This window comes from Macaca nemestrina, chromosome 1 (assembly GCF_043159975.1).
Source record: "Macaca nemestrina isolate mMacNem1 chromosome 1, mMacNem.hap1, whole genome shotgun sequence".
In the NCBI taxonomy this organism is placed as follows: domain Eukaryota; kingdom Metazoa; phylum Chordata; class Mammalia; order Primates; family Cercopithecidae; genus Macaca; species Macaca nemestrina.
This window is the reverse complement of record NC_092125.1, coordinates 70,896,410-70,909,349: the sequence shown is the minus strand read 5'-3', so window position 1 is coordinate 70,909,349 and position 12,940 is coordinate 70,896,410. Positions and strand designations below refer to the sequence as shown.

Below are 12,940 nucleotides of genomic sequence, written 5' to 3'. Positions count from 1 at the left end.
TTAAATGCCTGGAGCAAAACAAAACATTAAACTCTGTAGGTGTATGTTGGGATATGCCTTCAGCTCTCAGCCAGGCAGTTCATAACTGCCTTTGCCTTCCCATCCTGCTTGTTTGGAGCTTTTCAGCAAGCAGTTTGTTTGCCCCAACTGATTTCCTGTGCTCCATGCTGCATCTGCTGGTTCATTACCTTTCAATGTTTTTAACAGATAACCTCCAAGTAGCTACTTTTCCACCCTGAGAGAGTTCCGAATCAGGTGAAATAAAGGCAAGCCTTTTACATTAGTCCTTCAGAGAGCCACTCACCAGGTCAAAACAAAACAATTCTTTGAGAGCAGAGTCTACTCTGTTATCTCTAGCACCAGTAACCCACTCTGGGAATTACTGCCACCGAGCCAGGGAGAAGGGAATGGGGCAAGGGTAAATTAAAATACACCAACTTCTCCTATCACATTTCACTTGCTCTTGCCTTGATTAAACATTCTCTTGATTGGTGAAAACCCTCGACTGTTTTCCAGATTTTTGATAAAGTTGATTGTGACCCATTTTGCCAGCTTTTTTCTGTGGAGGGATGGGCCTTTGGAATCTCCTATGCCACCATTTTTGATGCTGTCACTCCTATGCATGCTATTTTTAAGATAGGGTGATTATATTTAAAGATTGTATGTACAAGGTATTTAAGAGTAAGAGACACATGAATTTGAAGTAGACATGGAACCTGTTAATGAACATGTGGAGGAAGGGAAAATTGAGCTTAAAAAAAAAAAAAAACAAATAGGCCAGATGCTGTGGTTCACGCCTGTAATCCCAGCACTTTGGTAGTCCGAGGTGGGCGGATCACGAGGTCAAGAGATCGAGATCATTCTGGCTAACGTGGTGAAACCCTGTCTCTTCTAAAAATACAAAAATTAGCCAGGCGTGGTGGTGCGTGCCTGTAGTCCCAGCAACTCGGGAGGCTGAGGCAGGAGAATCGCTTGAACCCGGGAGGCGGAGGTTGCAATGAGCTGAGATCGCACCACTACACGCCCTGCTGGCGACAGAGGGAGACTCTGTCTCAAAAAAAAGAAGAAAAAAAAAAACCCCACAAAGTTAAACAAAAATCTTTGCAGCTAGAGTTGCATTTAATTAGTAAATGTTTTAGATTCAATTGAGACTTTCATACCTCTTTTTTCCTAATGACATTGAATTACTTAGAGCATTTCTGACAATTTTAATTAAAAGGGATTTTAATTAAATGCAGTATTTAGTTATTGCAAAAGCAGCAAAGCTGATGGAAGATATGTAACAAAGTTTGAGATTCCTTTTCTTAGGACTAGAACCAGATGTTACTGAATTAACAGAAGCACACAAAATACAGGGATCTCATTTTTTTTCAAGCAAAAGTGGTTTAGGTATATTTGCTATTGTCAAACTAAATATTAAAAATTATATTTTTGTACCACAATGATAAGAAATTATGTGAAGATTTAAAATGTTTAAAGTATTCTAATTATAGTTTTGAATTGCCTGTCTTGAGTCTTACTCAGATTAACTACAGAAGTCAGCCACGTATCATCTCTATAGTTTCTTATATTAATATTTTTGCCTAATCCATCCTCTATTTCTCGTCGCCTTTTGACAGTATGATCTCTGAAGTCTTTTTAAGTTAATGTGTATGTTGGCTATAGTCTAAATTATGGGAATTTTGAAGCAGGAGATATGTTTTCTGTTAGACTTTAATCTTGCACTTTTTCATGTTACAGAGAATAATTTTGACACTGCACTTTTAATAAGGCCATCTCATTTGTAGAAATAATGTACATCCTAATTTTCACCATTTCAACAGTCAGTACTTTGTCTTTATGTTATCTTTGTTTCAGTTTTTCTTTGTCTTATATTCAAATAAATCTAATCTGTTATTTCTTATGTAACATTAAGTTTTATTCAAGTTCCATCCATACTTCTGATCTTCTGTTTTCTGTATAGAATGACTTCAAATGTAAATTTTCTTAAGTCCAAGCTTACTCACTATAAGTAGGCCCAAGTCTGAGAGTACTTCATTATGTTTTCTGGTATAATTGGGTCTGAGCAGATTTAAACATATTAAGTACATATTTTGATGAATATTATTTCTTCCTTTATTTCTATTTATATGTGTAGAAATATTACCTATGAATTTTGCTTTAGAATAGTAACGGGATCTTTACAAAATATGTTCTGAAGTGGGGGGTGGTGTTGGGTTGGGTCTGATAGTGTTGAGAAATTTATTCTAAACAAATTAGTGCAATGATGTCTTCCAGGCATTGTACTAGAATTGTGCAGGACCCAGTGGGAGCCTGTAGCAAGGCAGGGTCCATACAGGCAGGAAGTGAGGTATGTGTTAACTGAGATCATGGAAACATGAGACTACCCAGGAAAAGTTTGAGCTAATTTTGAAGAACTTCCTGTGTGTTTCTCTCTTCTAAACTGAATGTTCCTTGAGGGGCAGGGACCATTTTTACTTATTATAAGTACCTACTGCTCAGCTGTATTAGTCTGTTCTCACACTGCTGTAAAGAAATATCAGAGACTGAGTAATTTATAAAGAAAAGAGGTTTAATTGGCTCACAGTTCTGCAGGCTGTACAGGAAGCGTGATGCTGGCATCTGCTTAGCTTCTTGGGAGGCCTCAGGAAACTTATAGTCATGGCAGAAGGCAAAGGCAGAGCTAGCACCTCACATGGATGGAACAGGAGGAAGCTGCTTTGGGGGTGAGGTGCCACACACTTTTAAACAACCAGCTCTCACGAGAACTCACTCACTATCATAACACAGTACCAAGGGGGAGATCTCCCCATGATCCAGTCACCTCCCACCAGGCCCCACCTCTAACATTGGGATTATGATTCGACATGAGATTGGGTGGGGACACAGATCCAAACCATATCATAAGCCTAGCCCATGGAAGATATATCATAAATGTTTGTTGAATGGATAGCTCCTACACAAGTGTGCAAGCTTGAAGAGAGAGTAAGTGTGGGCCTGGCTAGAATCCATATTGCCACAGGAGAACCAAAGGATGAATTATTTATTTGCCATACCACAGAGAAAATTTAACAATTGTTATGCCCCTGCGTACTTTTGGAGAATCTCCTCAAATCGTAAATAATAGAAATTATGATATTCCAAGGCAAGGGTCCTTAGGACCCTCCTGTGAACTTGTATAGGAAAAAAAGTACATTTTTATTTTTACTAGCCTCAAACTGAAATTTAGCATTTCCTTCCATTTTGAATGAAGGTAATAGTGGTGATGTTATCAGTATCACTAACTTTCTTTCTGTTACTTAAAGCCACAGATATTTTCATTTTCTGTTGTTGTAGATACCTCACACTGTTTACACTTATTGTTTTTATATTATGGTAATCATTATGCCATCAATTTTATTTAAATTATCAATAAAGAAGCACATGTATTACCTATCACAATTTTCTACTTACATTTTAAATTTTATTTTAAAACATTCTGAAATTTTAGAATAAGCAAAACTAATATATAGTGATTAAAATCAGATAAATGGTTGCTTCTTATGGAGAAAACTGATGGGGAATGGGGCACAAGAGAACTTTCTGGGCTGATGAAAATGTCCTGTGTCTTGGTATACACTTGTCAATTGAATGCTGAACTTACTGTCTATACATTTCACTGTATATAAATTATACCTCAATTTAAAAAACACATTAAAAAATTTTTCTGAGAAGGTGTTCATAGGTTTCACCAAATGGCCAAGGAAATTTCTGATACCAAAAAAAAAATCCTTTTCTGAGATTATCCTGTTTCCATTGTCTGTCTCCTTTGAGTGCCCTCTTTCAGTAAGCTGTTTTTGTGGTTCATTTCCATTTCTCTGAATGTGTTCTCACTTCTTAAAGATGAACCTAAGACAAGTCAGAAAAGAAAAAGAGCAGTTATGAAAGAAATATTTTGCCTGGCTTATTGACCATTCTCTTCTAGCCCGTAACTGTGACCCTCCTGACGTAGTTATATACTTACTTTGACTCTAATAAATTTCTAATGAGAACTACTCTTCTAAAAACTAATTCATAGATCATTTCATAATGGAATGATTTTTTCTTATTTTCAGTTTTGTTTGGAGTTTTAGTAACATTTTTATCCTTCTGTATCATTGAATATGCAGTTCTCTTATGGAATAACTATAAACATTTATAACAAAGATTGGAAGAAGAAAATATGTATTAGGAAGTAAGGAAAGAGAAAGTAATATTACTGATAATCTGTTCCAGATTAATCCCATCTAGGCATGATCTCAATGCAGTGTGATTGTATATTCTAAGATCAAATGTATGTTACTTTTATAAAATTCAGAGTAATATAAAAAGTATTAGGTTATATTTATTTTAAAATGTGATGATAGTGCTCAAAGATGTTAAACATAGTGGTAGGTAATGTATAGAATGAATATTGAACTCTCTTTTAGGGGCACACAGTGTTATGACTACTCACAATAGAATTTTGTCTACCATCTTATGCTTATAACTTTTAGTTTTACTCTATTATAATGGTCTCACTCTAAGAAAGATTAAGCTGAGGTGAATCATCCTAGCAGATTTTTGTCCAGATAGCATCTATATGCCTTTCATGATTTGCTATTAGATAAAAACCTAAAATACTGTTTGACAATTTTTTGCAGCCCCTCATATGGAAAATTTGAAATGCAGAGGGGAAACAGTAGCAAAGGAGATCAATGAAGCCATGAAGGTAAAAGCTATGTGCTAAAAAATTATAAAATGAACAAAATGTATGGCTAGGTATTTGCATTCAACATTCATGTTTTTTAATCTGCTGTAACAGGGATTCTCAGCGGTCTTTTAAATCTTTAATGAATGTATTAAGCAACAGTAACACTCCGAATAGCTACCATTTATCAGGTGCCTACTATGTGCCAGGTAATATTCCTGACTTCTTTAAAGGTTGATTATATTTTTGTGTTCTGGGTGTTAGCAATTCACTGAACAGTTTTGGATAATAATACCAGCTAAAATGTATTGAATAATTGGTATGGGCTCCATCCAACTGCTTTACATGTATTGCCTCGTGTAATCCTTACATCCTGTGAGACAGATACTGCTATTTCTTCTGTAGATGAGGAAGCTGAGGCACAGAAAGGCTAAGCAGGTTGCCCACATAAGTAACCTACGATCCAGCATTTAAAGCCTAGTTCGGCAAGGGCACAGTGGCTTATGCCTGTAATCCAAGCACTTTGGGAGGCCAAGACAGTCAGAACACCCGAGGTCAGGAGTTCAAGACCAGCCTGGCCAATATGGTGAAAGTCCACATCTACTAAAAATACAAAAATTAGCCAAGTGTGGTGGTGCGCACCTGTAGTCCCAACTACTTGGGAGGCTGAGGCAGATGAATCGCATGAACCTGGGAGGTGGAGATTGCAGTGAGCTGAGATCACACCACTGCCCTCCAGCCTGGGCAACAAAGCAAGACTTCTCAAAAAAAAAAAAAATTAGAGTATTGTGTCCATCTTTGTCTGTGTTTCAGCCTGAGATTAATGTTGAATATTACTGTTTGTTTGTTTGTTTGAAGTCCTTGCCTGCATTAATTGAACAAGGAGAGGGATTTTCCCAAGTTCTCAGGATGCAGCCTGTTATCCACCTCCAGAGGATTCACCAAGAAGTCTTTTCCGGTTGTTACAGGAAACCAGATGCTAAACCTGAGAATTTTATAACACAGATAGAAACCACACCAACAGAGACTGCTTCCAGGAAAACTTCTGATGTGGTACTGAAAAGAAAGCAAACTAAAGACTGCCCCCAGAGAAAATGGTATCCATTGCGGCCAAAGAAAATTAATCTTGATACATGAGCTCTTTCTGTTTATTTTGGGAGTTGAAAATAGGCGCCATCAACATTTAGATTACAGCCTAATTAATACCTAGATAAGACTTCATTTGAAACAAGAAATAACTCTTTTACTAGTGATTCATTTATACAAATACAGTGTCTCTGTGCGGGGATATGATATAATATTGTATTTCCTTGCTGTTTTATCTATTGTAAATAAAAAGCATTTTAAAAAATATTGACACAAAGCCCATCAGTGGGTATTAAAAATATTAAAAGTGCAGCCTTTTACTGTCCTTAAGTGCTATCAACTCTCAGCTCCCTTGTAGCTTTTGTGGGATTTAACAAGTAACAAATTCTGTTGTGTTTCCCTGGTATACATCTTTCCAGGAAAAAAAAAAAAGAGAGAGAGAGAGCTGTATAATGATTTTTCATTTACATGCTGAAAAGTAGTTATCAGTTCTGCGCAGCAGCAGATGCAGCATTTTTTTTTAAAGATGTAGTGTGATTTGTCAAATTAATGTGCAGATGATAATACTGGCTTTGACTTTGTTACTCCATGTTCAGCTCATTTAGGTTTGTGAGATTAATTTTAGGACTTTTTGTTGTGTAAGACAATGATGACTATTATTTGTGCAACATTACTCTTTGAAATAAAAATTGGCATGTAGCCAATGTTTCCTGCCCACACTTTTTTCTATAGATCATTAACATAATTTGACTTGGAACTAATGATTTCTTTTTAGGGTTTCTTATTTCTTTCTTTATAGATCATTCCAGTTCAAAATATATATCAGATTAATACACTGGCAAAGTATCATTGTGTTATTGAACTATTTTACATTTGAAGATGTTTATATATCAGGTATATAATCACTGGGAGAAGTCTGAGAAAGCGATATTGCCTTTATTTCTAACATTTAACTGTAGTTTCTTATAGCTCTTATTGTGTGTCTTACATTATACAGTGTAGGCAGGGCCATCAAACCTACCAACTGTTTCCCCTTTTGATGACTCTGATACCTTCATTCATTTTTCAAATGAATTTACTGATCATGAGGTTGGAAAATCTGGATTTCTCTTGCTTATTCTATGTTAATAATCATAAATGTCTCGATTCACCAGAAGTCACCAGAAGGTGTGTCTCGGCGAAGAAAACTTACAAAGCCACTTTACTGCATTTTGTGTTTCAGTGTTACCATTTGAGATCTGTATATTTGTACACAGCCACGTGCTTTTCATTAAAATAATGTACAAAGACTGATCTTGATGCTGTGTATTTTTGTGAGTTGTCTTAGGCATTCCTGAGCTCAGCTTCAGTTGGAGGGTGGGTCAGCACCCTGCGTTTCTGAACATACTAGACTGCGGTTAAAACTGCATAATATGTTGCTATTCTTACAGTGCTAACGTTTTTATGGTATTAAAATTCTGTATGATTTGTTTCACTTCAGAGGTCCCCAAACAAAAGAATTATTGTTAATTCTATTATATGAGCTAATTGCATTTTGATTATGTAAGAACATGGTCCTTCCTCCCTTTTAAGTGAGGTATATTGTGCTACATAGAGTTTTTAAATGATGTGATAGATTTGCTCTGAAATATTCAGCAGAGAAACAAGAAAAGGAATCAATTAAGGAAATGTGACAAAAATCCTGTATGTTGAATCTGTGTAATGAATATATTCTACTTTGTGTTGGAAATTTTTATAATTTTTAAAAAAATGGTTATATTTTAAAGCCCCCAGGCAGACAGCTGAGATTTGAAATCCTCTTGAGAGCCCAAAGTTTTACTCCACAGTTATAGCAGAGTTTAAAATAGAAATACCACTGGGAAAGACAGTACATATTAGCATTATTGACTAAGAAAAGCATGAACAGTAGCAGTAATAATATTGAATAAGTATACTGTGTAAGAGGAGAAGTTGCATTTCTGCATAGGCCAAGAACTAGTAAGCTAAGAGGATTAAAAGCAAGAAAGTCTGTAGTTTTAGGGAACTGGAAAGGTTGAAGGAGAAAATTGAAAATCAAATCTTGATCTATGATAAAAAGAAGACTGGATTGAATAGGGTCTTAAAATTCTCTTTCAGAAAAGAAATAGCCAGGTGCGGTGGCCTTATTCCTGTAATCCCAGCACTCTCAGAGCCTGAGGTGGGCAGATTACTTGAGCCCAACTGGGCAACATAGTGAAACTCCATTTCTACAAAAAATACAAAAATTAGCAGGGTATGATGGCACACACCTATAGTCCCAGCCGCCCAGGAGGCTGAAATGAGAGGCTCACTTGAGCCCAGGAGGCAGAAGGTGCAGTGAGCCAAATGGCACCACTGTACTCCAGCCTGGGTGACAGAGTGAGACCCTGTCTCAAAATAAGAAGAAGAAGAACACAAGAAGGTTAAATCTAGTCCCAAAGAATAGAGAACACTGTCAAAGCTGGTTTCTGAAAACTGGTACCAAAATCTACACTAGTTTATTTAGGCTACTATGACAGAATACCACAGGCTGGGTGGCTTAAACAACAGATACTTATTTCTCACAGTTCTGGAGGCTAGAAGTTCATGAGAAGGTGCTGGCAAATGCAGTTTCTGGTGAGGGCTCTCTTCCTGGCTTGTAGATGACCACCTCCTTACTATGTCCTCACATGGCCTTTCCTCAGTGTATGCATGTGGAGAGAGCCAGAGTACAAGCTCTCTGGTGTCTCTTCTTACAAGGACACTAATTCTATCAGATCAGAGCCCCACCCTTATGGCCTCATTTAACCTTAATTATTTCCTTAGAGGCCCCATCTCCAAATACAGCTACAGGCACATGGGAGTTAAGGCTTCAACATATGGATTTTGGGGGGACACAAACACAAGCCCACAGAAAATCTTATCCTAGACCTCTTTCTCTGGCCCTTTATGGCTTGGGCTCTGTAGAAGACAAAGTGAATAAAATCAAATTTTTTATTTGCTTCAAACAGTATGATTTTATCTTGTAAGATGTACTTTTTTTTTTCTAAGACTGAATTTGTTTGATTTCTATTGAACACCTATCTTCCCTATCCACCTTCGTTCATTTATTCATCTGTTCACATACAGTTGGACACCTGCTCAGATCAAAAGTCAGAGATCTTAAGAGCACAGCCTCTGAGCCAGATCATCTGGGTTCAGATTTCAGTTCTACCATTATTAGTTCAGTGACATTGGACAAGTTACTTAACCTGTCCATGATCAAAAGTCTGAGATCTTAAAGAGCATAGACTCTGAGCCAGATCATCTGCTTTCAGATTTCAGTTCTACCATTATTAGTTCAGTGACACTGGGCAAGTTACATAACCTGTCTGTGCTGCAGTTTTCTCATATGCAAAATGGAGATAATAATTATGCCTACCTCATAGTGTTATTCTGAGAAGTAAATGAGTTCATAATGTGAAGGCCTTAGACTAATAATTGGCACATATGAGTACTCTATGATCACTGTTATTCCTTCTTTTGATAAAGGAAATGAAAACACTCAGGGCAAGTGTTGTCTTCAGGAAGCTTATATTCCAGTGAAGAGGATGAGTGTGCAAACAATGATAATGCCATGCAGCAAATGGTATGATAGATGTATGTGTGGAACTTAGGGGAGAAGTCATGGAAGTCTTTGTAGAAGAGGTGCCATTTGAGCAGTCTTGAAATGTTTTAAGCAAATAATCAGGGAAGAAATATAGGAATAAAGAAGAACAAATTACTGTTATAACAATGTGGATCAATATCAAAGATACTATAGTGAATAAAAGAAGCAAAGTCAGGCACAAGGGAATACATACTGTGTATGGAATCATAGAATGGGCAAAACTAAGCCATGGTGGTTCCCTCTGGGGAGAGGGGAGATACTAACTAGGAATGGCATGGGAAACATTTTTGGGTCAGCCAAACGTTCTCTATCTTGATCTGATGGTGCTCACATGGCTGTATACATATGTAAAATTTTATTGAACTATACACTTAAAATTTCTGTACTTTATTTTATGTAAGTTTTATATTTTAAAAATGCACAAAATGGATTCACCAAATATTTGAGGAGAGTCTCCAGCATCAAAGACAGACCAAGAAACTGTGAGTCCCTTAATGGCAGGAATCTTTGTTCCATCCACCTGGAATAATTGCTGGCACATGATGGGCCCTGGATGCATAGTGGTTAACTAAGTGAATTAAAACAAAAACCAAAGAGAATAAAGGAACTCAAAGAAAACAGATACATACAAAGCAAAATCCCAGAATGATGACTGTACTCCCAGAAAGAAGAGAAACTCATACATTGTTTAGAAAACCAGAATGCTATTAAATAATGATCAGTAAATAAGAAAAAGTTTTTGAAAATTAAAAATATGAAAGTTGAAATAAAAATTCAGTGGGAGGGCTGGGAGAGGAAATGAAATTTTCCCAAAACTAAAACACAAAGATTAAGAAATGGCAAATTAGAAAAGTAAGAATAAAGATAAGAAGTTCATAAAGTTCAAAGTCTTAACTGATACCCATTCCAGAGAGAGCATGCAGAAAAAGCAGCAGAGTCAAAATTATCAAAGAGATCATGCAGTTACCATATGGCCCAGCAATTCTCCAAGTTCTAAACCTAAGAGAATTGAAAACATGCTCACACAATAACTTACACACAAATGTTTGTAGCAGCAGGTTGAACGTTTATCAACTGATGAATGGATAAATAAAATGTGACTATCCACTCAATAGAATATTATTTGGCAATAAGAAGAAATGAGGTACTGGTAAATGCCACAGTGTAGATGAACCTTAAAACATGCCAAGTGCAAGAATCCTCTCACAAAAGACTGCTGTCTATTGTAGACTCCATTTCAATGAACCGTCCAGAACAGGCAAATATACAGAAACAAAAACTAGATCTGTTGTTGCCTAAGGCTGGAAAGATGGAGAGGGTGGAAGGAATAGGACGTGACTGCTAATGGGTATGGGATTTTTTTTTTTTTTTCCTGAGACAAGGTCTTGCTGTGTTGCCCAAGCTGTAGTACAGTGGTGCTATCTTGGCTTACTGCAACCTCTGCTTCCCCGGCTCAAGCCATCCTCCCACCTTAGCCTCCCAAGTAGCTGGGACTATAGGCATGCACCATCATGCCTAGCTAATTTTTGTATCTTTTTGTAGAGATGAAGTTTCGCTATGTTGCTGGTCTCAAACTTGTAAGCTTAAGCGATCCACCCACTTCTGCCTCCCAAAGTGCTGGATTACAGGTATGAGTCACTGTGCCTGGCCTGGGATGTCTTTTGAGGGTGATGAAAATCCTCTAAATTGATTATGGTGATTCATGACTGCTTGTTGAATATACTGAAAACCATTGAACAATACACTTTAAAAGGGTGAGTGAGATGGTAAAAAGAGAGTAAAGAAACAGAAATAATACAAGAAACGTTCCCAGACCTGAGGAATACCAAGAGGAATTGGAATGGTATCAGATTACTAAACAACAATCCTAAAATCTAGAAGCATCTGGAGCAATATTCTCAGCATAAACGATTTACAACCTAAGATTTTATACACAAACTAATAATCAAGTGCATGATTAGCTAAAAGATACTCTCAGATATGCAAAGCATCAAAAAAAAAATTACCTTCAAGGCATCCCGTTTGGGGGTTCTACCAGGGGCTGTGCTCTATTACAAAGGGTAAGCCAAAAAAGAAGCAGCCATGGGATCTGGGAAACTAAGGCTCCCAAAACACAGCACACTCAAATCTACAGGCTACTAACTAATCAGCAGATTTGGAGAATAGGCAGACCAGGTTGGAATAAGACTATGTAGGCCGAGTGCGGTGGCTTAAACGCCTGTAATTCCAGCACTTTGGGAGGCTGAGATGGGCAGATCACCTGAGGTTGGGAGTTCGACACCAGCCTGACCAAAAACTAAAAATACAAAATTAGCCAGGCGTGGTGGCACATGCCTGTAATTCCAGCTACTCCAGAGGCTGAGACTGGAGAATTGCTTGAACCCAGGAGGCAGAGGTTGCAGAGAGCCAAGATTGCGCCATCGCACTCCAGCCTGGACAACAAGAGCGAAACTCCGTCTTAAAAAAAAAAAAAAAAAAAAAAGACTATGTAGGACTCTAAAAGAGATATTTTCAGAAAAAAATAAAAGTGACAACACCAGTGATAATGTTAACTATGAAGAAAATTGCATAGGCCAGGCGCGGTGGCTCACACCTGTAATCCCAGCACTTTGGGAGGCCGAGATGGGCGGATCACGAGGTCAGGAGATCGAGACCATCCTGGCTAACACGGTGAAACCCCGTCTCTACTAAAAAATACAAAAAACTAGCCGGGCGAGGTGGCGGGCGCCTGTAGTCCCAGCTACTCCGGAGGCTGAGGCAGGAGAATGGCGTGAACCCGGGAGGCGGAGCTTGCAGTGAGCTGAGATCTGGCCACTGCACTCCAGCCTGGGCGACAGAGCGAGACTCCGTCTCAAAAAAAAAAAAAAAAAAAAAAAAAAAAGAAAAAGAAAATTGCATAAAGGAGATATTTTGTAATATGATTAAGATGTTCAAAGAAACAAAAAATCAGGCAATTATTCACTACAGTAAAGGCAGAAAGCTATACAAAAAAAGAAATGTAATCAGGGTTACAAATTAGTTCTCCAGTGAACAATATTTATATAGCCATAATAATAAAAACCCTGAATCTGAATTCAGAAAAAAAAAAAAATTGGGGCAATTACACTGGGAGGCTAAAGGATGGGAATTAGCAATTAGTACAGCATGGGCACTGAACGGTCAGATGGACATTGGTTAGAGCACTAAGATGGGGTGTGGAGACCCTTATAGCTGCTGGGTCCTGGGGCAGTGTAGTGTGTCCGAGGACATGGAGCTGGAGCAGCCAGAGTGGCAGGGATACTGAGGAGGCTTCTGTGGCAACCAGTGCAATCCATATGGTTTTAACAGTGTGACTGTCTGAACACCAGCTTTGACATGGCAGTGTTGGGGAGTGAAATCTTCATCCACCACAACTGGAAGTCAGTGGATAATGTCTAAAAAGCTGATTCAAGATCATACAATATGGATATTATTTAGTGTAGCAGAATAAAGAGCTGACAAAGTGGGAAGTATTAACTCCATGGATGAACTTAGGTGGGGAA

At 37.8% G+C, this 12,940-nt stretch overlaps 1 protein-coding gene across 3 annotated transcripts in view; it reads left to right on the top strand.

Moving 5' to 3' along the window:
• Positions 1-7,087, top strand: part of LOC105493545 (NSL1 component of MIS12 kinetochore complex) — a 43,175-nt gene extending 36,088 nt beyond the window's left edge. Inside the window, exons 5-6 of one of the 3 annotated variants that reach the window (XM_011761264.2) lie at positions 4,662-4,729; positions 5,567-7,087. In XM_011761264.2, coding sequence (XP_011759566.1) covers positions 4,662-4,729; positions 5,567-5,845 — 347 coding nt within the window. In that variant the 3' untranslated portion in view covers positions 5,846-7,087. Of the gene's footprint in view, positions 1-4,661; positions 4,730-5,566 lie in introns of those variants that run through there. The other 2 variants (XM_011761265.3, XM_011761266.2) reach the window with 2 other exon arrangements.
• The last annotated feature ends 5,853 nt before the right edge of the window (positions 7,088-12,940 follow it).